The sequence below is a fragment of the Lathamus discolor genome, chromosome 4 (assembly GCF_037157495.1).
Source record: "Lathamus discolor isolate bLatDis1 chromosome 4, bLatDis1.hap1, whole genome shotgun sequence".
NCBI lineage: Eukaryota > Metazoa > Chordata > Aves > Psittaciformes > Psittacidae > Lathamus > Lathamus discolor.
In genome coordinates this window covers 67,078,479-67,105,645 of record NC_088887.1, presented here as the reverse complement: position 1 = coordinate 67,105,645, position 27,167 = coordinate 67,078,479, and the positions used below count along the sequence as shown (strand labels likewise).

Here is a 27,167-nt window from a genome sequence, read left to right as displayed (position 1 = left end):
GTTGAAAAGCACATAGAAAGACCAATGATTTTAAGAACACTAACCATTGCTATTTGTGTTATAGCTCATGTGGCATGCTTGAGATAGTCTTAAAAAACTTACTGAATACTAAACAGTGTCAAACTTTGAACAAATTGACCAGGTCCATGAAACTGAAACATTCAAAAAGGAAAGCTGGGTAAAGTTCACAGCACAGTATTTTCCCAGCTTACACTTCTTTACATCTTGTGTCATAAAATAACAAAGAAATCTGAGTCACTGGAATCCCTGGACAGAGTTCCCAGGCTTGGGTTTCCTTTGTAGTGCTCCTTGACACTGGGGCCCCACTCTGCAGCCCACGCATCCACATCCACTTTCCTTTCACCCTTGTTTGTTTCCAGAAGAGTTCCCTATTGAGTTTCAGGGCTTTCTCTCTCACAGTCTTTCTCTTCTTCCTCTTTCTCACTCTCAAAGGAAAAGCAGAAGACTCTCCCATTTTTATTAACACTCCTGAAGCCAAGGATCTTGTTCATCTCACCATGTTACACTGAATTTTTTCTAAGCATCCTCAGGAGGAGAGTAAAAATCACTGTGAAGCTCAGTGTTGCTGGACCACTTCTCTTACCTGAGCAAGTTTTCTTTTTCAGCCCTGCCTTCCCAACCTCTGCATGTTGCGTTGTGAGGGATAGATACCTTCAGACAGTACTTGAACCTGTATGGTCACTATGTCCTGTCCTCAAGCTCCCTTGCCCTTCCCGCTAACTTACATTCACCAAACTCAGTCAGTTTTCTCAGGCCGAGACTAACATTGACCATCAGACAGCAGGTAGATAGGTACAGGTATGAACTGTAATGACACGGTGTTAGGGTGTGGGGCTAGAGGCCAAGAGAGGATGGTGGCAAGGCTCAGTGTCTTCTGAGGTGAGGAATGCCAGAACTTGGTAGAGCCGGGTAAGGACATAGACAGATTTCCTGTAAGCAAGGGAGCAGAAGCAGAGAAAACGCTTATCCTAGATAGAAGAGAAAGAGAAAAATATCTTATGTTAGTTTCTGGGTTTTCTCACTTGAGTCCCTTGGAAGAAAGAGCTGATCAAGGGCGTATTTGCTTCTCATCAGCCTCAGGGCAAACCAGAAGCAACAGCAATTAAGGTGAATGAAGGTACAGCAATGGTAAGGTACAGCAATGGTAAGGTACAGCAATGAAAATCCAGCTTGAGACAGGAATAACTTTTCAGAGTCTCAGTGTGGAGGTTCTGCAGTGCCCCTGGCTCCCTTGCTTTGAGGCCTGCTGTTTTCTTCCATACTTAAATCCTCATCACAACATTCAAGCTAGCTCCAAAAGCATCTCTGACTGAGTTTTGCTGGCTTGGAAGCTGTTCAAAGTCAGTGAGGAACCTTTCTTCCCATTCTTCCAGTGTGAAGCACTAAAATGCTTAAAAATCCCAGTTCTTAGTGGCTCCCTGTACAGAAGCCTCATCTGGCTTGGCTCTCTTGCTTAACAGAGCCTGCATTGAACATAGCTTTCTTACCCTTTCTGAAAGGTCCTTCACTACTCATTTTTTCATGCTGTCTGGGGCATCTGGTTCAAGCTGCAGCTATATTAAAAAAAGGCACTGTCTGTTTCTGTCTTTGAAAATCATAGTTTCCCATGGATCCAAGCCTTGGGCTTAATGTGAGAATGTCTAAATACTGTGTGACTACAGGAAAAGGAAAACTAGAAACAGATGGATAGATAAACACTTTTTTTTTTCCTCAACAGGGTCATCCAGGGCAGCCAGGATCAAGGGGGAAACCAGGTCATGATGGCTGTAACGGGACAGTAGGTGACCCTGGTGACTCGGGAACTCCTGGATTCTCTGGTTTCCCTGGTACCATTGTAAGTAGCTGGCAGTAAGGGAGCACCTGAAGGTAAAATCATTGCTGAAGGGAGTTTTATTCACATGTGTGTTGGAAGAAAATGGGACATCTCTTCTGGCCCAGCAGAGCATCCATGCAGACTTACCATGGACACACTGGGCTATGCTTAGTTACTGAATTGCAGCCAAGGCTGGGAGGTCTGCCCAGAGCTATATCTGTCATGTAGGTATTGCAGGGAGAATACTTCAGGAAAACCTGTACATCCTTATCCAACAGTGGTAAAATAAACTGACAACTCCTGATGAAAGTAACCTTTTCCTTCCCTGTCCCATGGCCAAAGTACTGGCTTTCATGGCACGATACATAGGATCATGCTGAGGTGAGCAGGGGCTCCTGGATTTACCAGGGCACGTGTCAGCCCCTGGGGAGTTGCTGCTGCAGCTTTAGCTAGGAGGTGCTACCCTGTAATACCACTCCCAGGTAACGGGGGATTCCTCCCATGGAATCGGAAAGTCACTCTTAGGTACTGTGAGGGTTTACACTTTGATTTTAAACCTTGAATTTCCAAAGCTGGGCATAGTCTCCATCTCTAAACAGTGGTATGTATATACTCATGAAAACCCCAACAAATATTTTTCATTACTCTTAGCTGTTCATGTGTTAACATATATGATATGAAAGCTTACTTTATAATTTATTTTTTTTTGTCATCTCTAGGGAGTCCAAGGGCCAAAGGGCCAGAAGGGAGAACCCTATATACTGCCACCGGATATCACTAGCAGATACAGGGTATGTCTGTAACTCCTGTGAGTTACTCATGCTTTACAGTTTTACAAACAAACAATGGAAAGTGAATTTTTCTTGCACTCTGACAGACACAAGAGGCACACTTTGATTCTGTGTAGGCTTTGCAAGGCAGCTTCTGCTTTCTGTGGTTACAACAAAGTCTTATCTGATATCCGGGGGGGGAGGAGGGGGCAGGGAAATGTCCCCTCAGTTATTTGCAAGGAATTCCAGCCTACAGGTGGATTGCAGAGGCACTGGTGCTGTGGTTCACATATTGCCCTCTTTATTCAGTGACTACCTTTATATCATGCATGGCAAATCACTCTTTTGTCATAATTTTGTCCACAGAATTATTCTGTTTAGTGTTACTATCCTTTCTTTATAATTTTCATGCTGCCGTTTGGTTGACTTAGGATAAAATATGCTTCAATATATTATTTAGTTAATTAGTAAACCCAAAGTATTCCCAGGGGTCTAATCCTGCTGTATCTAATCGTTACAGTTGTTTTGTAATCACTTGTAGTTTTTTCTCATACATACAGGCTTGTATAATTCGAAAGTGTCAGACAAAGATAATGGGCCATATACAGTGTTAGAGAACAAATTGATGTACAAAGCTACATCTGAGCTGTACTCAGCACAGAAGGGATCTGCTGACATTGTTTATGTCTATTTTGTGTCAGTGATGAATGCCAAAATAGGTTTTCTGTTGATATATTTGTAAGTTGCCCACGTTTCTTAATTAATTCTTTTGCTTTCAGAAACTCTTTGCATCTGCACTTGTTGTTAATTAGGAATGATTAAGGAATAATTAAGTAATGATTAAGAGTTGCTCAAGTATATTGTTCCCAAGGATGGATACTGACACCTGTATTCATTTCAGAAAGGATGTCATTCCACAAATTATTCTGTTAACTAAATTCTAATTAACCAGATAGTTAGGATGCTATTAAAAGTGGTTAAAGGTGCCTGGACTGAATGCTGCATTATTTATGGGTATTGGAAGATCTTTGTGCTAGAACAGGTTTGGGTCCAATTTCCAAAAACATTTCAACATGTACTGCAGTTAAAATATGTGGTCACTGAAAACAGTATGTTCCAAATGCTTTTAGTGACTCAGAACTGAATCAAAACGATTCAGTAATTCCCATGCAACTCATGAAATATGAACCTGTACTTGTGTTTCAGCTGAGGTTATAGCCCTAATTAAGCCACTGATTAGACAGTATTTTTCAAAAAGGAATTAAATGTGGCCTGTTACCCATTTCAGCCTGGTACTTTAGATCCATAACTTCCTTAGCCAATTTTATATCCTCCTATTGTATTGCATGCAACTATATATGCAACTATATATGCTCTGTATACAAAGCACAAAATCCATGTGGCCCACATTCGGTTATCTCAACACCTGAATTGAATGCATCTGTGTGTAAGGGTTTGTGTAGCATTGTATGCTATGATTAGTTTTTGGAATGAGAAAAAAAATAATGAGTGAGAAAAATAATTTTTTTTTAATTTATTTTTGCATATAGCATTTATCGCATTTTTTGCTTCTTTGTTTTTTTAGGGGGAACCCGGGGAGCCAGGGTTCAATGGTTTTCCAGTAAGTAGTACTACAGCAAATGTGATAAACTGTCAACAGTAACTGATACCAGAACAACATTAGTTGATGGCTGGGCATTCTTTTTATTTAAAGGGACCTCCTGGTACGCTGGGTATTCAAGGACCTCTTGGTCCACGAGGAGAGCGAGGAAGACCAGTAAGTATATTTAAAATATGTTCTGGAGAAAATTAAAATCTAACGAAAGAACTATCTGAGCAAGTTCTATTATGTTGGATTGTAACCTAGCAAATGGATAGAGAAACAGGTTAAAAGTAGCAAGTAGGTGTCCTTGGATGCAAAACCTTTTAAAAAGTATTGTGAGACACTGATTCTACAAGAACGAATATTGCAAAAAGAGATATAATTTCTTTCACCCCATATTGCCAGAGGCTTTTGATTTATATTGTATTTCTTTAACCTCCTTGAAAGAGTCTTGTTTGTAAAGATTACTCAATGCTATCCAGTCTACATCCCCCACACACTTAGTTATCAAAGATATCAGGACCTAAATATATTATCTTTAGAGATCATAAAGAATATATATTTAGCTTTCCACATTTCCCATAGGAGGTTGGATAGATAGATAACATTCTTCATTAGTATTTAGAATACAATTTTATTTTTAAACTAGTTTTTAGTCATTTTCTCCAAAATCAGCATTTACAGCGTTGACGTTGACAACTGTTGCTGAATAGTTCTTTGAGAAGATTGTTTTCTCTCCAGATACCATTCTACATTTCTTATTACCATGGTTAATAATTTTAGGCGTAAGAAGCAGATGTTCACTATGTTTCATTTTGTTTATGCTTGCTTTGTTTTCCTGTAAGACAACTTTATAGCATTTGCTTTTTTGTTTATTTTGACAAAATTCACTTCAGACCTGCACTACATCACTGATTTGAGGGGAAGAAAGGGAACTAATCAGGGCTTTCTACACACAGCCTCCACAGCTGTTGTCAGGCACACCCCCTTCCAAAACAAACATATATTTCTAGGACTAAACCCACAGCATGCTAAACCTTTCCAGAGTTGTTTTCTGCAGTGACCTGTGTTATCGTCTGGAGTAAGCTGCATCTTGTCTTTCTCCTCTGATCCTCCTGAAGGAGGACTTCCTCAGTCTTTTACTAACTCTTCCTCTAGAGTGAACCCACAGCATTCATGAGCTTCATATAGGAGCCCAGCCTGCAATTACTCATATTCAGACAGTGTGCTGTCTTGGATGTCAGGGGTGCTATAAACCATACATTTTCTGAGGCCCATGATGGCATCCCTCTGGTTGCTAACTTTCGAACTCTCTTCCCAAGTAGATGGATGCCCACCATCTCCATCTTTTAGCAAAATATCTTCAACTGTATTTACTCTCTCTAAAGCTGTGACTCACCTGTGAGAGGTGCCTACTAGATGTGTCAGCAGCTCACAGGTTACTTGACTAACCAAAACTAATTTAAAAAGTAATTTTTTCAGTAATTTTTTTTCACTTTTCCTACATCTGACAGAGGTTTTAATGTGCAGAGCCGTTTGGAGCCTGCTAACTGCCATAGCTGACTGAAACAAGGCAGGTTGTATCTCCAATTAGAGGCTTTCCTTCTGCTTTTCTTGTAAGACTCTGGCAGCTTCTGTTCCTGCTACATTTTAATTTCCCACTATCTTCCTTTGATTTCATTGTGTACAATACCAAACAGGTAATCTGAGATGCATATGTTAGTTCAGCTCCCTTTACAGATGGGTGCTGTACCAGGGCATCAGTCTGGTGAAGCACAGTGAAGTCCAGTGAAGACATGCTTAACTTTAGGTATCAGCTTAAAATGTTACTAGGTCAGGATTCAAAAGCACAAGTTGTTATTTGAAATTAACATGGGATTTCATTAGGTCTAAACTGGGAGACTGTTACTCTGTTAGGAAAGATCATGATGTGACTTAGGAGGGTATTTTTAAGAACAGTAAACACAGCTAGTACGAAGAGGATAGCACAGAGCTGAGGAATACAGCTCAGGAATAAATAAGCTGAGGAATAAATATTTATATTTTGGATATAAAATAGCTGATGTCCTGAATGCATTGATTAGAAAGTTGACAAGTAACTTGTTCTCCCCTATTGTGTTTCTCCAGGGACCACCAGGGCCCCCAGGACCACAAGGACCACAAGTAAGTCTGTGTTAGAGTTATGTTGATTTTGTGTTGCTGAGGTTTATCCAATACCTACTTGAAAGTGGTAAAATAAAGAACCACAGGCTGCACTAAAGCTTGTGTAGCACAGGACTCTCTGTGTTGGCTGCATACCACAAGAAGTTAATCTTATACTGGGATCGCCTACCCTGAAGAGATTAAGCCACATCTAGAGCCACATTTAATTTGCTGCTGTAATTACAGTAGCTTCCTGTTAACAGAGAATGCTTGCAGTCTTAGTAGTATTCAGCTATATCACAGAAGAAAAAAATATGTGAGTTCATTGTTCCAGCCCACTTAGGTATTTTTATTTAACATTCAGTGCTATTGAAAAACTTGCAAAAGAAATACTTGATCTTTTCACAACATTACTCAGTGAATGACTCGAAGTCTGTTTTAAATAGCACTGGTAGTATGAGATTTTAATTAGAATTGTCTTTCTGAATGTTTATTTCTAAAAAATACTTTTAAATCTGTAAAAAACCTTGAAAGTAAACCTAGACTATTATTTGACTGCAATTCAGTGGTGTCCTAAGGACTTGCAAGTCTGAAAAGGCCTTTAAGCATGTTTAAATTTGAATTTTACGTTAGAAAACTGAGTGGTATATATAGTAAATCTTGACCTACTGTTTTTGCAGGGTAACAGGGGCCTTGGCTTCTATGGAGAAAAAGGCGAACAGGTAAAGGAAAACTAATGAATTAGTATCATTACTAATGGACAGGTTGCTGTTATTTGCTATTTATTAAATACACTCTTAATTTGCAATTATAAAAGAAAAACAAACAAGTATAGCTTTGAAAGTGACGATAATCTCCATAAGGAGTGTCATAGCTGGACTAACTTCTATGTGTCTTGATATTGCTTTGCCCTCATTTACACCAACACAGAGGCACACTTCTGAAATTTATAAAGCATGACCACTTTATATAAAACAATAATCTTTACCATCATTCCAGAAACATAACAAGGCAAGAACAAGTATTGCTATATGTTAATCCCAGCACAAAATATATTTATCTTGCCATCAATTTATTCAGAGGTTTAGAACCATACATCTAGGAGGGGCAAATCTGCATTGCTCCTTTTGTTGCAGTTCCTTAGACCATGTGCTGATCAACAGCTTGGCAAGGTATTACAACTGTTAGTAAATGTACTCTTACGCTTTTCCTGCAGGGCCCTCCTGGTCCTCCAGGTCCACCTGGGCTTCCTACAAGAGAACTGATGGGTGTCCCCTCTGACAAACACAAGGTAACTACAGGGTATTTTGCCAAAATACACAAGGAACTAAGCTCTGCAGTACCAAAACTGAAATACTGTACCATTGTGCTTTAACATATAGTATGTAGAATACTTTAGTATATCAAAAGAGAAATCTACTACTTTCCCATAGCTTGGATCATGAAGTATTTATTGAAATAGTGGTAGCTAAAGTAATTCAGAAAGCACTTTTCACAGGCTAGAGGTGCCTTAGGCAAACTTACTATTTTTGTTTAAATATGCGACTAGTGGCCATCACTCACATTTTCCCATTTTACAAGCAGCAATACCTGCTGAGAAATCATCTAATATCTTATTTTTCATAATAGTGAGTGACATTTTCTTGCTTTAAAAGAAGCATATCTTTAGGGAAGCTATCTGAATTACTGTGTTTGTTTATAGCTTATCTATGTGATGCAGAGATTTGTATACTTACAATTAAGGTTTATTCATACATATTGGAGAAATCTTCAACAGCAAGATGTATTTTATTCTTATCTATTGCTTCCTGCTGGGAGCAGAGTTTCTCATATCCTGTGTGTGTATGAGAACCACACCAGTAGTTTTTCATCTCAAATTTGAAGCTAGAAAGTTCATTTGGCTCATGGAATTTCTGCAGTAAGATAAATAAATTGTTATGACACTGAAAAACCTGAAAATGCTTTTGATGGTCTGCAGTCTGCAGTAAGTAATGCGTATGTTGGAATTTCCATGACTAAGCAGAAGTGTCTGCATATGAGCTACTTCTTAGAGATCCTTTATATTCAGTGGAGATATCATCAATATAGTGAGCAGACTTTAGGCTATGATTTGTCTAATCCTAACAGGAACTCTTACTTTTGATGAGACAATTAATAGAAAATTGGCAGGTAAAAATGGAAGAATATGCTTTATTTATAGGCAATACTCAGGCACTCACCACCCAGACATCTTATGGGAAGCCCCCGAGATGTTCACATTTCTGGAAAGCTTTTCAGAAAAAATATCAAATATTTTTTTAAAGGGCAGCTTTTAAAAATTTCTTATGAAAAAATGCATTTCATATGGCAAGTGAATGGATAAAGTACAGGACAGGAGTGGTATTTTTTTCACTCTTGATAAACATTTGTCACTTTGTGTTTTAGAAAAGTCATTGAAATGTAAAGGGGAATGCCTAACATATCTGAATACTTTTTCTTTATTGTTAGGGTGAAAGAGGAGACCCTGGACAAAAAGGGGAAGCTGGAATTCCAGTAAGTCAATGAGAGAAGAAGAAAAACAAATAATAATATTTGAGTTACTGCTGGTGCATTCTTCATTGAAATGATGCAATATAGATATGGAGCAGCATAAGCAGAGACACCAGTTCTGATGCTTTAGCAAAGCTAAATATGACATGTAATAACTCCATGTATAATAACAGTGCAATAACAGTGTAATAACAGTGCAATCAGTCATTCTCTTACCGGTTTACCAAAATAAGATTTTCCCTCAAGCACTTTTTAACTTTAGCCATGTTTTAAAATTCCACTAAATTTCATTAAATAAACATATACAGAAATTTTCTCAATCCTTTTCAGTCTACTCTCTAACACATACAGACTTTTGGAATCATTGGTCAATAAGTCTGTTGAGTAAGTGGACAGTAATTCCATGTGTTGCTGTATCATTTAGATCTGTCAACCAGGCTTGACTGAATGTAGTTTAGTTAACTCATTCAGTTGCAATCTCTAGACTGTCTAAATAGCTTTGCCATTGAATGGTGCCTTTTTACTTACCAGGGTGGTTTAAAATACAGTCTTTACCAATTAAGGATGCCCCACTGAGCATTTTGCAGAGCTTTATTTTCTCAGATGGTCTGGTCAGCTTCTCCGCAAGGTTGTGGGAGAAGGTCACAGTGTGAGCCCTGATGCCCTCTATGTGCAGTCGCTAGCCAGTTCTTCAGCTGTTGGTCGAATTTTACACATGTAGAATTTTGTCAGCTACATTAGCAAAACTAGATTTTATGCTGATGTAGCAAAAGGGAGTATGTGTTTCTTCCTTCTTTTTTTTTTTTTTTTTTTTTTAAAGAATGGATAGCAGCATGCCTATGTTTGCCAAATAGCTCTCTCAAGCTACAGTTTGGGCATCAGCTGAGTTGCTTGATTAGTTGTATAGCTTAATAATTGCTTTGGCTCTTCTTCTAGAGTTGCAGCCTCAGAGAAAATAAAGAAAGAGATGATAGGAGGGAAACCCTGTCTTCTCCCTAATCGCCTGCTCCTGCTATTGTAATGAAGCAAGCATGTTACACTTAATTTTAAGGACAACAGTTCTTTCACATGCAGCTATTATTAGATCCTCCATGTGTTACAATGATGTTTTGTTCCTGTTTAGCTTCCATAAAACAGTGTTACAATTTTTTTGCACATAATGAAGAAATACATTAAACTTATTTGTAATGTTTCCTAGGGTGTACTTCTTCATGTCCCTGAAAAAGGTGAAGAAGGGGTAATAGGCTTCCCAGGACAAAGGGTGAGTCATTCATTAAAGGTAAAATTCACCCAGATGAATTTGCAAGTCCAAGCTGAGACTTTGCCTTCAGGAGCAAAACACAGATTAACAAACTATAGAAATGATAGTTCTTCAGCCCACCAGGTTGTGGCCACCTGTGCCTGATATAGGAAAGCAAAAAGGCCGTTTTGAAATTATAGTGGGAGGAGGCCCCTCTGGGACTCACAGGTATGCCTATACCATCTTTGGGAAGCCTTGTGCATTTCTTATACCTAGAGCTGTGCTCACTAGCCAGAGCTACTGTGCTGGTCCTCAGCACAGACTCTACTCCACTGTTTCCATCTTAGGTCTCTTCAGACCATGGCTAACAAACATGAGTTTGGTTCTAGTTACTTGTGACCCCAGAAAAAAAACTAGCTTAAATACTATTACCTTGTAGCATCAATGGATGCTTTTGGGGGGCAGTGTTTCTAAAATGCTTAAACAGCGTGAAAACAGTAGTGAGCACGTATTTGAAAAAAAACCTCAGCCATTTTTAAAATCTTTATGGTCAATTTACAATGTATTGATTAGGAGATAAAAATCAAATACCAGATTAGATTTTAGACCTCTTCTGTTTGCACCATACATAAATATTACGGAAAAAGTATCTGAACTCTGACTGTTAGTGTTGGAGTTTCAAGCTGTCGGATTTATTCTATCTCAGGAATAATAATGGTTCTTCACCATTAGGATGTTAGGATGACACTTTATTATGCTAATTTTATTGTGCCTTCATAGGGACTGCCTGGCATCAATGGTTTTCCAGGACTTAGTGGAGAAAGAGTGAGTATCTCATACCAGACTGTTGTTTCTAACACATATGTAGACAATCTGTCTAAAAAGTAAACTGTAGAGGACAAACCCTGCCTGTAATTACACCAGCTGTAGTCTAACAAATATCATCTGGATTCATCCATCATTGTAGTTTTGGGTCAGTCATTTTTCTCATCAGTGAGAAAAAACATAGCCCTATAATTAAAGTTTGTTTTAAGAGCACAACAGGGAGGTGTCATTTTCATTGTTCCTATTACTGTGACCGTGATTTCTGTAATTTTATTCCGACATGCAGAAACTTACTGTTTTGAATAGCGGTTGGGCTTTATGGTTAGACTTAAATATCACAAAAGAAGAAGAGAAAGAAGAGAAGAAAAATGATAAAAGTACCAGATAAATCTCTGTCTCCATGGAAACACACCCAAACATTTAAAATAACATTCTGTCAGACAGAGAAGAGCTCCTATTTTCTGTTTGGTCTCAGGAAAAGGCTTCCTCCATGAGCCTTAGAAATCACTTCCATGAGGTATTCAAATAGCTGTGGTGTACTCAAATGCATGACTTTTCCATGTTTCTCCATACTTAGTTGTGTAAGGATTTGTCCTGCCACCAAGGCATAACAATTATAACATGAAGCACATGGGGCATGAAAGTACATGAAATATGAAAAAAAACCAGCTATTTGGTCCAGTCACAAAACCTGTTGGTGTGGAAGGGAATATGTGGAGAGGCTGGTGCAAACCCCATTAAAGCCCATTGATTTACCTTAACATAGTTCAAGCTCCAGTCAGAAATGGTCAGTGACTTCCCCGTACTGGGGGTGAAGCTTGGCAACATTTTTAGCAGAAGATACATTGGTTTTGATGGAGTATCATTGTACAACGTGTATAAGAGGGGACAGCCTACTCGATGTGCTGTTCACAAGAACCATCTTTTGGTTGCTTTTTGAGTGATTTGATTCTTAAGAAAGAAGGAAGGATGGTTAGAGATATCAATTTGATGGATGGACCACTCGGTGGATAAAGAACTGGCTGGATGGCCGCACACAAAGAGTTGTGGTCAATGGCTCGATGTCCGGCTGGAGACCGGTAACGAGTGGTGTCCCTCAGGGATCGGTGTTGGGACCGGTCTTGTTTAACATCTTCGTCGCTGACATGGACAGTGGGATTGAGTGCGCCCTCAGAAAGTTTGCCGATGACACCAAGCTGTGTGGTCCGGTTGATATGCTGGAGGGAAGGGATGCCATCCAGAGGGACCTTGACACACTTGTGAGGTGGGCTGATGCCAGCCTTATGAAGTTCAACCACGACAAGTGCAAGGTCCTACACCTGGGTCGGAGCAATCCCAGGCACAGCTACAGACTGGGCAAAGAAGAGATTCAGAGCGGCCCTGCAGAGAAGGACTTGGGGGTGCTGGTCGATGAGAAAATGAACATGAGCCGGCTTCAGTGTGCGCTCGCAGCCCAGAAAGCCAACCGTATCCTGGGCTGCATCAAAAGGTGCGTGACCAGCAGCTTGAGGGAGGTGATCCTGCCCCTCTACTCTGCTCTCGTGAGACCTCACCTGGAGTATTGTGTGCAGTTCTGGTGTCCTCAACATAAAAAGGATACGGAACTGTTGGAACAAGTCGAGAGGAGGGCCGCGAGGATGATCAGGGGACTGGAGCACCTCCCATATGAAGATAGGCTCAGAAAGCTGGGTCTGTTCAGCTTGGAGAAGAGAAGGCTGCATGGAGACCTCATGGCAGCCTTCCAGTATCTGAAGGGGGACTATAGGGATGCTGGGGAGGGACTCTTCATTAGGGACTGTAGTGACAGGACAAGGGGTAACAGGTTAAAACTTAAACAGGGGAAGTTTAGATTGGATATAAGGAGGAAATTCTTTCCTGTTAGGGTGGTGAGACACTGGAATGGGTTGCCCAGGGAGGTTGTGAGTGCTTCATCCCTGGCAGTGTTCAAGGCCAGGTTGGATGAAGCCTTGTGTGGGATGGTTTAGTGTGAGGTGTCCCTGCCCATGGCAGGGGGGTTGGAACTAGATGACCTTGAGGTCCTTTCCAACCCTAACTATTCTATGATTCTATGATTCTATGGTTAAGTCTGCCTGCACACAGATGAAGCTGCATTTAATTAGGAAGTTGCTGGTTTCACTTTAAGACCGCCAGCTCCACCTAGTGTAGAGATTTTACACCTGAGTGAAGAGATTCCTTTTCTCGTGGTCTGATGTATAGTTGCCATTATGAAAAGGACTTTGAAGCGCGCAGTTTAGTTTGTGACATAGAACCATGGAATCGCAGAATGGTTTGGGTTGGAAAGGACCTCAAGATCATCTTGCTGTCAGCTGTGGTATTATAATGCTTTAAAACTGCATAAGTGACTTACAGGGTGACTTACTAACATTCAAGCTCTGTGAAATTTGTGAGATACTGAATTTTAAATAAACTGGTTTGTAATCTAACTCGTATGAATTATACAAATCTATTGGCTTCAGTAAAACTGTGTTAATTGATATCAGTTGATGATCTGGTCGCTGTTTTCTAAGAGCTTACCTTTTAAACAGTAGCCTTTTTCCAGAGCACATATGAACATTTTCTATAGTCAACAGAAGTTGTCAAAGAGCCAAGTAAGGCATACAGAAGAGATCACCTCTTTTTTATCAACATCACTGAAATCTGCACTTTGCTCTATGCACCCCAGCAGCTGAAATAGTCTCTCATGTAGGAGGTACTGTGCTGTACTACATGTGTTTTAATCCATGTGCTTTGGATTTCAAGACTTTTAAGAGAATGAAGTGGGCAGGACCTTAAGTATTACAACATTTGCTGAGGTAGGGATGAAAAATTTTCTTTGAGGTACAGCATGCCCAGGGGTGGGAGAATTGAATGAAGGCGCCTCAGGGCTGGTCCTGAGTTCTTCTCATTCAGCCAGGAAGCCCCTCTTTGGCCAAACAGGCTCCAGCTGCCTGGAAAACAGTAAAAGGAACCTGTGCACTTCAGTGCTGTTTCACTGTTTACTGTTTATATTCCATGTAAAATGTGTCCACTCCTAATGATTCAGACTCATTTAGTCTTCTTGCAGCAGGTTGGTATGTTCTGGCTGCCTCATCCACGTGTCTCAGGGTCAGCTGGCATGGAAGGGATCCCCTTTCTGCCCCCTCATCCTGCAGCCTCCATGGGACAGTGTGAATGTAGGTGCTCCTTCCATCTGCACCACTGCCAGAGGTGACAGAGCCTGCGCCACAGCAGGTCCCTCTGGCCTTTGATGGGGGTTAGGCTTGGTCCAAGACGTGGAACATCAAAACAGGAAACTGAATGGTATTACCGAAATTACCAGACCACAGGGAGACGAACTGCTCATCTCTGTTGCATAATTTTAACACTAACATCAGAGGAAGCAAGTAATTTTATTCCCTCTCTGATAAGGAAAAGTCAATTATTTTTATGTGTATTACAGGGTTTTCCAGGATTTGACGGCCCACCAGGTGGCTATGGTCCTCAGGGAGGCAAGGTACTGCTTTACTTTCATTTGCCAGGAGCAATAAAACAAATGTGATTTTGCTTTCTTTTCTGTCATGTAATAACAATTGTGTTTGTCAACATTGTAGAACCAGTTACGTGGTTTGTTAACTTGAAATCTCAGAGATTTCTGAAAGGTTGTGTCAGTTTGTTTCTTTGGGTTTCCTGGGCATTTTAAAAGGAATTTCCTAGAATAATGTGCTTAGATGTAATACTTCAAATTCTATTAACAGGGGGAGCCAGGCGACATGGGTCTTCCAGGACCAGATTCCTATCTTCCTTCCCACATCCCAAGGAAAGGTACATCTTCTTTGCTTAGATTGCTTATCTTAGCTGCATTTTACTACCTTATACATAGATCAAAAGCATGCAATTCTGAGGATTTGACTCCTTAAAAGACTGGTTTGCTGAACTGTTCCAGAAGGTATAATTGCCTTCCAAGAGAGTCCTCTGATCACTGTTCTGCAGGCAGGTGGCTTCTTTGTCTCTCCTGCTGAAGCTGGATTGCTGATCAAAAGGCATCCATGCATTACTGTGTCCAGAAAGAAGAAACAAGCAAAAAAGCCTGTGACTGTTGTCCAGTGAAAGGAAGAATGGGAGAGTCTGTCTTTTGTATCCTGTTTCAGAGACTCTGGACAAAGTGCAGCAATGGCAGTACAGCAGGGACCATTCTTATAAGCTAGTATTTGTGAAAAAAAAAGGGGGGCAAAAAACAAACCAAACCAAAAATCAACATTAAAAAAAGCTTTGAGGAATAGAAGAGGATTTTTTTTCAGACAAATTGATTGTGTGACCTTTTCACTAAATTTGTAGCACCCACTGTCAGCTGTCCCACACAGTCATGGCTGGCCAGACTAGAAACACATAGGAGGTGGTACCAGTTTGCCAAGATGAAAACTGTTCCAGGGAAGGTTCCAGTAAACAACAAAGATGATCATAGACCATTATCCTTATATATCCTTTGTCCTTATACCATTGAGTTTACTGATCTTGTTGAAGAAAGCCGGAGAGCCTAACAATGAGTGGTTACCTTTCTCCCAGTGAATGGGAGCAAGAGGTCCAAAATATTGTTCAATGGGAGCAGGAAAGACTGTGTACGAAGAGGAGGAAACAGGTAAAGGGGCTGACATACCATATGTCCTCTAGTGTCACTGAGCTTTGACAAAAACGTGATGCGTCCTACAGGCAATAGCCAGGCTCAGGCAGATGCTTTATCTACTGGGGAACAAAAAAAGCCCGAAGCTCACATATAGAGAGCTGGTCTTCTGTGCTTCCCAGGAGCAAGTTAGCTCTAGCAGCATGTTAGTAAGAGCTGAGAGATGTTCTTCTTTGTGTCACAGGTCATGTTCAGCTCCCAGACATTTGGGCTTTACAAAAATCTCTCAAATTCATTTCTTTATTCAGCCTAGGCAGCATGAGGTAGTATGTTTTTGCATTTCTGAAACTATCTTTAAGAAACATGTGCAAACTCTAATATTCTAAAGTCCTTGAATTTCCTAATTTTTACTTTTTAAGAACTGAATAATTTGCAGTGTAACACAAGTTGGCATTTATGGGTCACAAAGAGCATCACACTAACGTGTTTTGTGGAACGGGGATGTCTTTCAGGTGTAAGAGGTGATCCAGGCTTTCCAGGTGTTTCTGGACTACAGGGAGACCCAGGAGAAGAGGGAGATCTTGGGCTGCCTGGTCTTCCTGGATTTTCTGATGGTAACATCACAGCAACATGTGTTCCAACAGCTTAACTTTATAGCAAGTTTCAAATGATACATGGTCAGGGATGTGGGAAGTTTATGTGTGGACTGTGGATCATGCAGTGCAGAGTGGTAGATAACTAACTGCTGGGACAAAAAAACAGAGAAGCGTTTTCCTCCGGCCTTGATGGAGCTCTGACAAAACAACTGGAAATGATGACGGAAACTTGCTTCAGTAACTCCTGCAGATTTGCTCAAGTGAAAAGTGCAGTTACCATTTTTACTCTATGCTAAATATCTCCATTTTCCTTGCATGCTAGATGCAGTTGCATGAACTTTCCCTTCTGCTCCATTACAGCTCCTTGAGCACTGTTGTTAAGAAATTGTTTTGAACTTCTTCCCTGCTTCTGTTCCAGCGGATGGGGATAAGCCAGGCTTACCTGGAGAAATGGGACCGAAAGGTGAAAAAGGTGAATCAGGATCTCCTGCTTATCAGGGAGGCCCTCCTGGCTTTCCAGGTAAACATGGCACACCAGGACTCCGTGGTCCACCTGGTCCTGCTGGAGCCCCTGGTAAGTGCATAGAGATGACAAGAACTCACAGGAACATCTGTGCTTATTTTAAAGACAGTGGTTGGCAAGGGAAAGTGAGAAAGTAGATGGATGAAATGAAATGAAATGAAATGAAATGAAATGAAATGAAATGACATGACATGACATGAAATGTGTGGCAGGAAGGACGCACAGGGGAGAGGTGTTGTGTGCTCTTCAATGAAGGAAAGGTTTCCATAAGTTTTAGACATTCCTGGTGAAATTTGAAGGAAAAGGTCTGTTTGGGGCTGGGGGAGAGATATGAGTGTCAAGGAGTGTCTGAGAGAGCTGAATTTCTTCTTTATCCTGGAGAAAAGAAAGCTAAGGGGAATCTTACTGCTACTTTCCCCTGCCTCTCAGGAGGTCATAGGGAAAATGAAACCAAATGCTTCACTAAGTAGCACAGCAACAGGGCAAGAAGCAATAGTGATGAGCTGCAACAAAGGAAGTTCTGCTTAGATATTAGGAAAACCTTTTTCACCATGAGAGTGGTCAGACACTGGAACGGGTTGCCCAGAGAGATTGTAGACTATCCATCTTAGGAGATACTCAGTACTTAGCTGGACAGGGCCCTGAGCAACTTGCTGCAACTTCGCGGTTGGCCCTGCTTTGAGCAGAGGGTTGGACCAGGTGACCTCCAGAGGCCGTTTCTGGCTGAGATTGTGCTGTGAAAAGCGCAACACTGCAGTGCAAGAGCAGGAGCAGAGAAAATGATGTGCAAGAGGTGATCCAGTGCAGGCAGCCTGTGGTACTGCAAAATTAGTTGTGCTGAGAGAGAGAAGCCCAAGGAATTCAAGGTGAGAAAGAGCAAAGAATGGCAAGGATCATCTGCCACTGCAGATGGAAGTAGCTAAGAAAGTGTGTGGGAAGCTATGAGAAGAGGTAGAGAGGAAGAGAGTAAGGGGTAGATAATAACAGGCTGGGTTAGACAGTAAATTCCGGTAGGGGGAACAGAAAAGGGCAGATGCAGTGCAGCTCAAAGGAACAGGAAGGAAAGAGAATACAAGTAAATCTACAGTAGAGTAATTGCTATTTTTATTTAATTTCTAGGTCGTCTCTTTGGATTAAAAGGACAGGAGGGGACTCCAGGTAGATTTGGCATACAAGGTTTCCCTGGGCCAAGAGGACAAAAAGGACCTAAAGGTAAGTTACAACAGATAACTCAATAGATGTCATGATAACAGGTAACAGATGCTGTTGTAAGCAGCATTGTGTAAAGCTCCCGTTGTATTCAGTCTGAGTTTATAGAGCTATGACATGCTCGTGGACTGGTGAATTTGATCTGGGGCTAACACAAGGAAGCATTATGTTAGCTTCTTGTAACAAAAAAAAAAAACAAACCAAAAAAGAAGGAAATATTTCTCTCAAGTATTTCAGAAACTACTCAAGTATTCTCAAGTCTATATATAAAATAGATGAACATCCATTTCATGGTGACAGACAATTCTTTCTTCTCTTTCCAATTATTTCCTTAGGTGAAGAAGGAGATTGCAGTACATGCCTTTTGGATGAGGAAAGGAGAAGGGGCTCTACTGGTCCACCTGGCCCTCCTGGCTTTCCAGGAACTCCTGGCCAGGCTGGGAGGAAAGGAGAACCTGGTGATCAAGGACCACATGGTATTCCTGGCTACCCTGGAGCAAAAGTGAGATAATTATCACTTTATTGCATAGTTTTGTATGCCTACTAGAAAACAAACAAAAAAAGCACACAAAAAAAAACCAACAACAACAACAACAAAAAAAAACACACCAAAAAAGAACCCAAAACCAGACGAAAACACCCCAGGCTATTCTCCATGGAAAAATGCTAACAAATATGATTTCTCTTTCCATGCCACTTCAGTTGCTTTCGGATTGCTATCTACAAAATACTGAAAGCAAAGAATTGCTAGGATGGAAGTCAAAATATGCAGTTTTAGGAAAAGTGAAAGATTTCCACGTAATCCAAGGTCCACTTTCCATTTAAACAATGCTACTGTACTACTGAGTAAGACCTGACCATCTGGAAGGGTAACAATCCCAGTAGTAACTTATAGTTGTTAATAAGACACTATGTCAAACTGATGAAATCACAGAATCACAGAATCCCAAGGGTTGGAAGGGACCTCAAAAGGTCATCTAGTCCAACCCCCCTGCAAGAGCAGGGTAACCTACAGTACATCACACAGGAACTTGTCCAGGCGGGCCTTGAATATCTCCAGTGTAGGAGACTCCACAGCCCCCCTGGGCAACCTGTTCCAGTGCTCTGTCACTCTTACAGTAAAGAAGTTCTTCCTGATGTTAACGTGGAACTTCCTATGCTCCAGTTTACACCCATTGCCCCTTGTCCTATCACTGGATATCACTGAAAAAAGCCTAGCTCCATCATCCTGACACCCACCCTTCACATATTTGTAAACATTGATGAGGTCACCCCTCAGTCTCCTCTTCTCCAAGCTAAAGAGACCCAGCTCCCTCAGCCTCTCCTCATAAGGGAGATGTTCCACTCCCTTAATCATCTTTGTGGCTCTGCGCTGGACTCCTTCAAGCAATTCCCTGTCCTTCTTGAACAGAGGGGCCCAGAACTGGACGCAATATTCCAGATGCGGCCTCACCAAGGCTGAGTAGAGGGGGAGGAGAACCTCTCTTGACCTACTAACCACACCCTTTCTAATGCACCCTAAGATGCCATTTGCCTTCTTGGCCGCAAGAGCACATTGCTGGCTCATGGTCATCCTCCTATCCACCAGGACCCCCAGGTCCCTTTCCCCTTCGCTACTTTCCAGCAGGTCAACCCCCAACCTGTACTGGTACATGGGGTTGTTCTTCCCCAGATGCAAGACTCTACACTTGCCCTTGTTAAATTTCATCAAGTTTCTCCCCGCCCAACTCTCCAGCCTGTCCAGGTCTCGCTGAATGGCAGCACAGCCTTCTGGTGTGTCAGCCACTCCTCCCAGTTTTGTGTCATCAGCAAACTTGCTGAGGGTGCACTCAGTTCCCTCATCCAGGTCATTGATGAAAATATTAAACAGCACCGGTCCCAGCACCGACCCCTGAGGAACTCCACTAGTCACAGACCTCCAGCTAGATTCTGCGCCACTGACCACAACTCTCTGCCTTCTTCCTTTCAACCAGTTCTCGATCCACCTCACTACTTGATCGTCAAGCCCACACTTCCTTAGCTTATCTATGAGGATGCTGTGGGAGACAGTATCAAATGCCTTACTGAAATCAAGAAAAACTACATCTACCGCTCTACCATCATCCCTCCACCTAGTCACTTCCTCATAGAAGGCTATAAGGTTGGTCATACATGACTTCCCCCTCATAAAACCATGTTGGCTGTTCTTAATGACCCCCTCATCCTTGATACGCCTAGTGATGGAGTCAAGAATAAGTTGTTCCATCACCTTTCCAGGGATGGAGGTAAGGCTGACCAGTCTATAATTACCTGGGTCCTCCTTCTTGCCCTTCTTATAGACTGGTGTGACCTTTGCCATCCGCCAATCCTCAGGCACCTCGCCCGTTTCCCACGACTTACCAAAGATGATGGAAAGTGGCCTAGCAATGACCTCCGCCAGCTCCCTCAGCACCCGTGGGTGCATTCCATCCGGACCCATTGATTTACAGATGTCCAGATTGCATAGCTGATCCCTAACCCAATCCTCATCTACCAAAGCAAACTCCTCCTTTGTCCTGACTCCTTCTGGGGCTATAGAAATCCGGGGCCCTCGGGGAGAGTCTGCAGGAGTAAAGACAGAGGCAAAGAAGGCATTCAGCACCTCTGCCTTCTTTATATCCTCTGTCTCCAGGGCACCCACGTCGTTCAGCAGTGGGCCTATATTGCCTCTTGTGTTAGTTTTATTTGCTATGTATTTGAAGAAGCCCTTTCTATTGTCTTTAACCCGACTAGCAAGATTGAGTTCCAAGGAGGCCTTAGCTGTCCTAATTGCCTCCCTACATCCTCTAACAACTGTCCTATATTCCTCCCAAGTGGCCAGCCCCTCCTTACATAATCCATAGATTCTCCTTTTCCACTTGAGTTTGCCCAGCAGCTCCTTGTTTAACCACGCCGGTCTCCTAGATCCCTTACTTGATTTCCTACTCATTGGGACGCTCCGATCCTGAGCTTGGAAGAAGCGGTCCTTGAATGCTAACCAACTATCTTGAGCCCCTTTACCACCTAGTACACTTTCCCATGAGACTTCCCTTAGCAGTTGACTGAAGAGGCCAAAGTTGGCCCTTCGGAAATCCAGAACTGTGGCTTTGCTAGGTATTCTATTCCTCCCACACAGGATCCTAAACTCCACCATCTCATGGTCACTGCAGCCAAGGCTGCCATTGACCGTCACCACTTCGACCAAACCCTCCTTGTTGGCGAGTACTAAATCTAGCAGCGCTGCTCTCCTAGTTGGTACGTCCACCATTTGCATCAAGAAATTATCATCAATGCACTCGAGGAACCTCCTAGACTGTGAATGACTGGCTGTGTGAATCTTCCAGCAAATATCGGGGTAGTTAAAGTCCCCCACGACAACTAAGGCATGTAGTCGCGAGGCTACTTCCAGTTGCCTGTAGAAAGCCTCATCAACTCCTTCATCCTGATCAGGAGGTCTGTAATAGACCCCCACAACTGTATCACCCGTGCCAGTCTGTCCCTTAATTCGTACCCACAGACATTCCACTTGCTCCTCATCCGACCCCGGACAGAACTCAATACATTCTAGTTGCTCTCTCACGTAAAGAGCAACTCCACCACCTCGCTTCACTGACCTATCTTTCCTAAAAAGGACATAGCCATCCATGACCACATTCCAGTCATGTGAACTGTCCCACCATGTCTCTGTAATTGCCACTAGATCATAACCTTTAGCCCGCACACAGACTTCTAACTCCTCCTGTTTATTCCCCATGCTGTGTGCATTGGTGTACAGGCATTTCAGGGAGCCAGTCCTAGTACCCTTTTTCCCCTGCGGGACAGGGTCTAAAAAGCTATCGTTTCCCACAAGTGAAACAAGAGATTGATAGTCCTCCTTAGCCTGCCATCCTTCAATCCCTAGCATGTTCCTCTTGGGCTTGTCCCCATCAGGCCCAGTTAAATCCCCTCCCCCCTTCATAACTAGTTTAAAGCCCTGTCAATAAGCCCTGCTAACTCCTGCCCCAAAACCCTTTTTTTTCTCTGGGACTGGTGTATTCCACCTGTCACCAGCAAACCAGGTGTCACATACAGCAGCCCGTGACTGAAAAACCCAAACCCCTGCCTTTGGCACCAGTCACGTAGCCATACATTAACCTGCAGAGTCTTCTTATATATCCCTTCACCCTCGCTTGCAACAGGTATGGAGGCAAACACCACTTGCGCTCCAGACCCTTTAACCAGCCGTCCCAGGGCCCTGAAGTCTCTCTTCATTGCCCTTACGTTCCTCGTAATAATTTCGTCACTGCCAACCTGAAAAACCAGCAGCGGATAGTAGTCAGACGGCTGCACCAGTTCAGAGAGTTTCTTTTTAACATCTCTAATCCGAGCCCCAGGCAGGCAGCAGACCTCCCTGTGGGGTGGATCCGGTCGACAAATGGGCCCTTCTGTTCCCCTCAAAAGGGAGTCACCCACCACAATTACTCTTCTTTTCTTCTTGGTTGGGGAAGTTCTGAGGCATGTGGGTGAGTGACTAGCCCTGGGTGACTCACTAGATAGATTTGCCTCTCCATCTCCATTCACCTGGCCCTGAATTTCCAAGACCTCGTACCTGTTATTCAAGGGCAATTTGGAGGGAGGAAGGGATTGTGAGGGTTTTCGCTTACCTCTCTGAGGAGGAACCTCCCTCCATCCATCCTTGTCTATTAAGCTCTCTCCTTCTGTCTGATGGTAGGAGGGAAGGGGATCCATAGCTTGTTGAACCACTTCCCTCTGCCCTTGCCTTAGGGTGTGGTTCCACCAATCTATTTCACTTTCACACTCTCTAATGGCTCTCAACCTTTCTACCTCCTCCCTCAGTTCAGCCACCTGCCTGAGCAGGTCATTTATTTGCTCACAGCGAACACAAGCAGTATCACTGGCTCCCTCCAATACAAGTGCCAGGCTCAGGCATTCGCTGCAGCCAGAGACCTGCACAGCTGCATGTCTGCAGGAAGGCTCAGTCTGGATACCCACATTAGTACCCACTACAGCTTTCGATCGTGTTGTAACCATGATCTATCTGGTCAATCAATCCATCTACGTCTCTCAGCACTCCTTCCCCCTCCTGTACTCCAGGCGAGTCCTCTCGATGAGGTGGTTGGAACGCTTCCCTGCCCGCTCCCCTGCCCGCTCGCCTGCCCGCGCGAACTGCTGTGCAAACTGCCTCGACCCTCTGCCTTGACGCTCTTGTTTACAATACATCAAGTCTTCCTAAAAACCAGTATTTAATAACCCCAAGAAAAGTGCTTTGCTTATAATCACTTGCTTGTTACTTACACTGAGAGGTGTGGTACTGTGTGGTGTGGTAGTTGCATTGTGGTTCCTTGCAGTCAGAACTGACTTCAGGAAATCCCATCTCTTGAGGTTTTAGAATAAAATTCTTGTAAATCTGACCCAAAACTGATTTTATTTATGCAAAGATGTCAGAGCAAACATGTTTTCATTTAGTGCTTTAGGCTCTTCTGAACATCTGAAGATGATGCTATTTTTCAGCCCTATAATAGTGTTGTGAATCGCAATCCACTGCCAGCTATGAGGCTGTCCTCTGTTGTAGTGGTGGGCAGGGAGAATTGCAGGTCAGTGTAACTCTTGTTTCCGTGGTGCCAAAGAGTTGCTTGCAGCATTTTCTTTAATGGTTAAAACTGAGCAATTTACCATAGAATCATAAAATCAACCAGGTTGGAAAAGACCTCTAAGATCACTGGGTCCAACTGCTATGCAGAACTGCCCAGCCCACCACTAAACCATGTCACTGAGGGCAAACTTGTCTCCCCTCATGACTGCCCCTCATGATCTCCACTCAGTCACCCCTCATTTCTCAACATGTCCCCTCATGACTGCCCCTCATGATCTCCACTCACAGGAACCCCTCATCTACCCCCCATAGTGGCCTACTCTGTATAGTTGCCAACCCTACCCCTCACAGCTATCCTTCATCTCCCCTCAAGATCTCCCCTCGTGGCCACCCCTCATGGCTCACGGCCACCCCTGCTCTCCCCTCATGATCTGCCCTCAACCCTCAAGGCCACCTCTCCTGCACCCTCACACCTCCCCCTCACGCCTGCCCCTCACAAGCTCCCCTCACGCCTGCCCCTCACAAGCTCTCCTCATGTCTGCCCCTCTTGAGCTCCCCTGACACCTGCCCCTCTGGATCTCCCCTCACACCTGCCACTCTCAAGCTCCCTTCCTTCATGACTGCCACTCTCAAGCTGCCCTCATGACTGCCACTCTCAAGCTGCCCTCATGACTGCCACTCTCAAGCTGCCCTCACACCTGCCCCTCTTGAGCTCCCCTCACACCTGCCCCTCACAAGCTGCCCTCACACCTGCCACTCTCGAGCTCCCTTCACGACTGCCCCTCTGGATCTCCCCTCACACCTGCCCCTCACAAGCTTCCCCCACAACTGCCCCTCACGAGCTCCCTTCATGACTGCCCCTCACGAGCTTGTCTCACACTTGCGCCTCACGCCTGCTGCTCACAAGCTCGTCTCAAGCCTGCCCCTCTCTCCTTACTCCTGCCCCTCCTCTCCCCTCATGATCTTCCTTATCCAATACTCAAAGGCAAGCGGAGGAATAATGGTGATACACTGTGCATAGTGTGATTAACTTGTTCGGTCAAGCCAAGGCCTCTTGTGAGACTGGATTTGAGTCAGCTAGAGTTTGGAGAAAGAGTGTCCTAGAACAGAGAAGAGCAATCACTGGGTGTGGAGCCAAAGTTGTGGTGTTGGTGAGGATCTGTTTGGCTTCTAGACTGTGTTCTGTTTTGTGTTGTAGGGAGCTTTATCTTGTCAGGGTTTCTGTGCAAACATGGATTGCCCTCATATTGCCAAATGTCTGAAGCTGCAATAAAGTCCACTGACATGCACTTTGGAGAGGGCAAACTAACAACTTGCTCAACTTGCATGAGTAGGCATCAAGTGGAATGGCTTAACTGTGGGCCACTCAGTCCTTCATTCCACATAGTGAGATAGTAATGTTTTGAGTATTCTCCAATGCAGTTCTGCAGCTGCAGTCATCTGCAGGACTGCAGGTCATGAAAAGCCACAGCTCTCCCAGTGCTGTCGTCATGCAGAAGTTCCCCTACCACACCACAAAGACCTTGGTCCTAGTTAAAGCATATTAATAAACATTCGGGCACATACATGGGATTACTAAAGAAGAAATAATTTACAGAAGCTTTTGTGTTTCTTAAGTGGTTCTGTTTCTTCTTTATTTCATTGCATGTAACACCAGGGTTTTTCGGGTCAAGATGGATTTCCTGGTCCTAAAGGAGAAAAGGGAGATTCTTTATACATAACTACTAAAGGTAGAGTAAAAAACAAAACAACTGATATCACCTGTATTTTGCTACTATTTATACCTTTTATGAGAGATTGATCTCACAATGGAAAGTCTTCTTTAGGCACCAAAGGAATTCGAGGAGATCCCGGGCTGCCTGGTATCAGAGGTGGAGATGGTTTTCCAGGCAGAGATGGATTAGATGGTTTACCAGGACAGCCTGGCTTTCCGGTGAGCAGCAAATACAGCTAAACCATTTCCACCACACTCAATTACAAATGCATTTAATTCTGAGTGATTACGAGCACCAGGCTATCCTTCTCTCACAGATAATGATGCACATCTAGACTGGCTTTGCTGGTTATTGATATATTCAAGATCAGGTTTACTCTCAGGGTTTTTAGAACAATCTTTCACTTTTATTTCCATTTTATTTGACCAACTACGTAGTAGTGTATGACCCATTTAGGCCAGCTTGTTATTTGTGATAAATAGTGGTTCATTAGTGACTCCTTCTAGCATTGTCTAAGAGAGATTCTGTGTGACTGAACTTCAGTAGTTTTGTTACAACTGAGTTAAAGAAAAGCAAAATTTACTACAATTTTACGGTCTCAAAATGTAGGTTGTCTCATCATATATATGCTTGGTAGCACCTCACCTAGCTAACTGCTCTTATGCATTATTTGAAGATAAGCCATATCATCCAATCTGGACTACAATGCTTTTTACTACCACTAAAGAGGGTATTTTATATTACTTTGAGGACTGAAACATCTTCTAGTGATGTTTGTTAGATTCAGTAGTGTAGAAATATCAGTAAAGGATCAGACAAATTAAAAATATGCCCCCATTTGGGCACAATTTTATATCAGCTTTTCTCAAGATCTCAGAAGTAAATGCCACACCAGAACAAATCTAGCGATGCATGTGGATTCCCCAAAATCCACTTGCAGCTTTTTGGAAAGGGCAGTAAGCCTCTCCACAGCACTGATTAATTCGTATTGCCCAAGTGCCATTCATGGGCCAACATTTTTAGGGGAATGGTTCCTCTAAGAGTGCTTCTCTCATGCCTTTTCTGACATGGGGTCTAAATTAAAATCAGATTATTAAAAAATATTTCAGTTGCAGTGTTGATTTAAAGAGCTGGGATGCAACATCTGAGGAGTTACTGCTTATAAGATGTTATTCACGAGTGTGGTTCAACTGTTTGAGGTTTTTTTGTTTCTCAGCAAAGTCAGGAGTGACCACATCCATTCACTTCCCTCAGGGTGATGCTGTCAGAGGTTTCCCCGGTGATCCTGGTTATCCAGGTGAATTAGGCCCAAAGGGCTTTCCAGGAGAAGCAGGCCTGCCAGGTGAAGGATTTCCTGGTCCAAAAGGGTACCGGGGTCCTCCAGGTGACCATGGACAAGATGGAAGCCCAGGACCTCCAGGTCTGCCTGGTCTGCCAGGAGAGCCTGGCCAACTAGGTAAGAGACATCAATCGCAGTGTTTTACATCAGAGCCATGGGAGATCATTACTGAACTGTGTGAAGCATCTGTATAGCACACTGTTGAAAAGGTAGCATTTGGTGGGGGTTATGTGGGTAAAAAGGGATTGCTTGTATTAGTTGTCCAGAAATATTAAAGAAGGAAATACTTCAAAAGTCCCAGCAGTTTCATGTCAGGTATTGAAATACTATGAATGCGTTAGTGCCAGCAAGTAACATCTTTCAGGTTTCAAGCAGTTGGTGGCAATGGAGCAATATCCTGCTAGTACTCACAGGTGGTTTTCTTTGGTCTTCCCCATCCAACATAATCTTTTAACTGACCAGAGGAAATCATATCTCCATCCTTCAGAGCTCTTGATAGTATCTCTGCAGCTTCCAGCATAGGAACGCCAGGGGTACATTCACAAGAGCTCAGGCTCATGGTTTTATTGCTCAATTTTGAAACGCCTGGCAAAATATTCAGGCTAAGGCAGTCACCTGCCAACCCTACACAGTGCATGAGACATGTAGCCTCCTG

General features: G+C 42.9%; 1 protein-coding gene across 1 annotated transcript in view; it reads left to right on the top strand.

Moving 5' to 3' along the window:
* COL4A2 (collagen type IV alpha 2 chain) overlaps positions 1 to 27,167 on the top strand; it is a 152,892-nt gene that overhangs the window by 96,004 nt on the left and 29,721 nt on the right. The window contains exons 7-25 of the mRNA XM_065677936.1: positions 1,739 to 1,855; positions 2,554 to 2,625; positions 4,190 to 4,225; positions 4,319 to 4,381; positions 6,335 to 6,370; positions 7,030 to 7,071; positions 7,566 to 7,640; positions 8,837 to 8,881; positions 10,077 to 10,139; positions 10,899 to 10,943; positions 14,383 to 14,436; positions 14,678 to 14,744; positions 16,053 to 16,154; positions 16,555 to 16,710; positions 17,779 to 17,871; positions 18,204 to 18,370; positions 25,116 to 25,188; positions 25,285 to 25,391; positions 26,428 to 26,629. Coding sequence (XP_065534008.1) covers positions 1,739 to 1,855; positions 2,554 to 2,625; positions 4,190 to 4,225; positions 4,319 to 4,381; positions 6,335 to 6,370; positions 7,030 to 7,071; positions 7,566 to 7,640; positions 8,837 to 8,881; positions 10,077 to 10,139; positions 10,899 to 10,943; positions 14,383 to 14,436; positions 14,678 to 14,744; positions 16,053 to 16,154; positions 16,555 to 16,710; positions 17,779 to 17,871; positions 18,204 to 18,370; positions 25,116 to 25,188; positions 25,285 to 25,391; positions 26,428 to 26,629 — 1,615 coding nt within the window. The remainder of the gene's footprint in view (positions 1 to 1,738; positions 1,856 to 2,553; positions 2,626 to 4,189; positions 4,226 to 4,318; positions 4,382 to 6,334; positions 6,371 to 7,029; positions 7,072 to 7,565; positions 7,641 to 8,836; positions 8,882 to 10,076; positions 10,140 to 10,898; positions 10,944 to 14,382; positions 14,437 to 14,677; positions 14,745 to 16,052; positions 16,155 to 16,554; positions 16,711 to 17,778; positions 17,872 to 18,203; positions 18,371 to 25,115; positions 25,189 to 25,284; positions 25,392 to 26,427; positions 26,630 to 27,167) is intronic.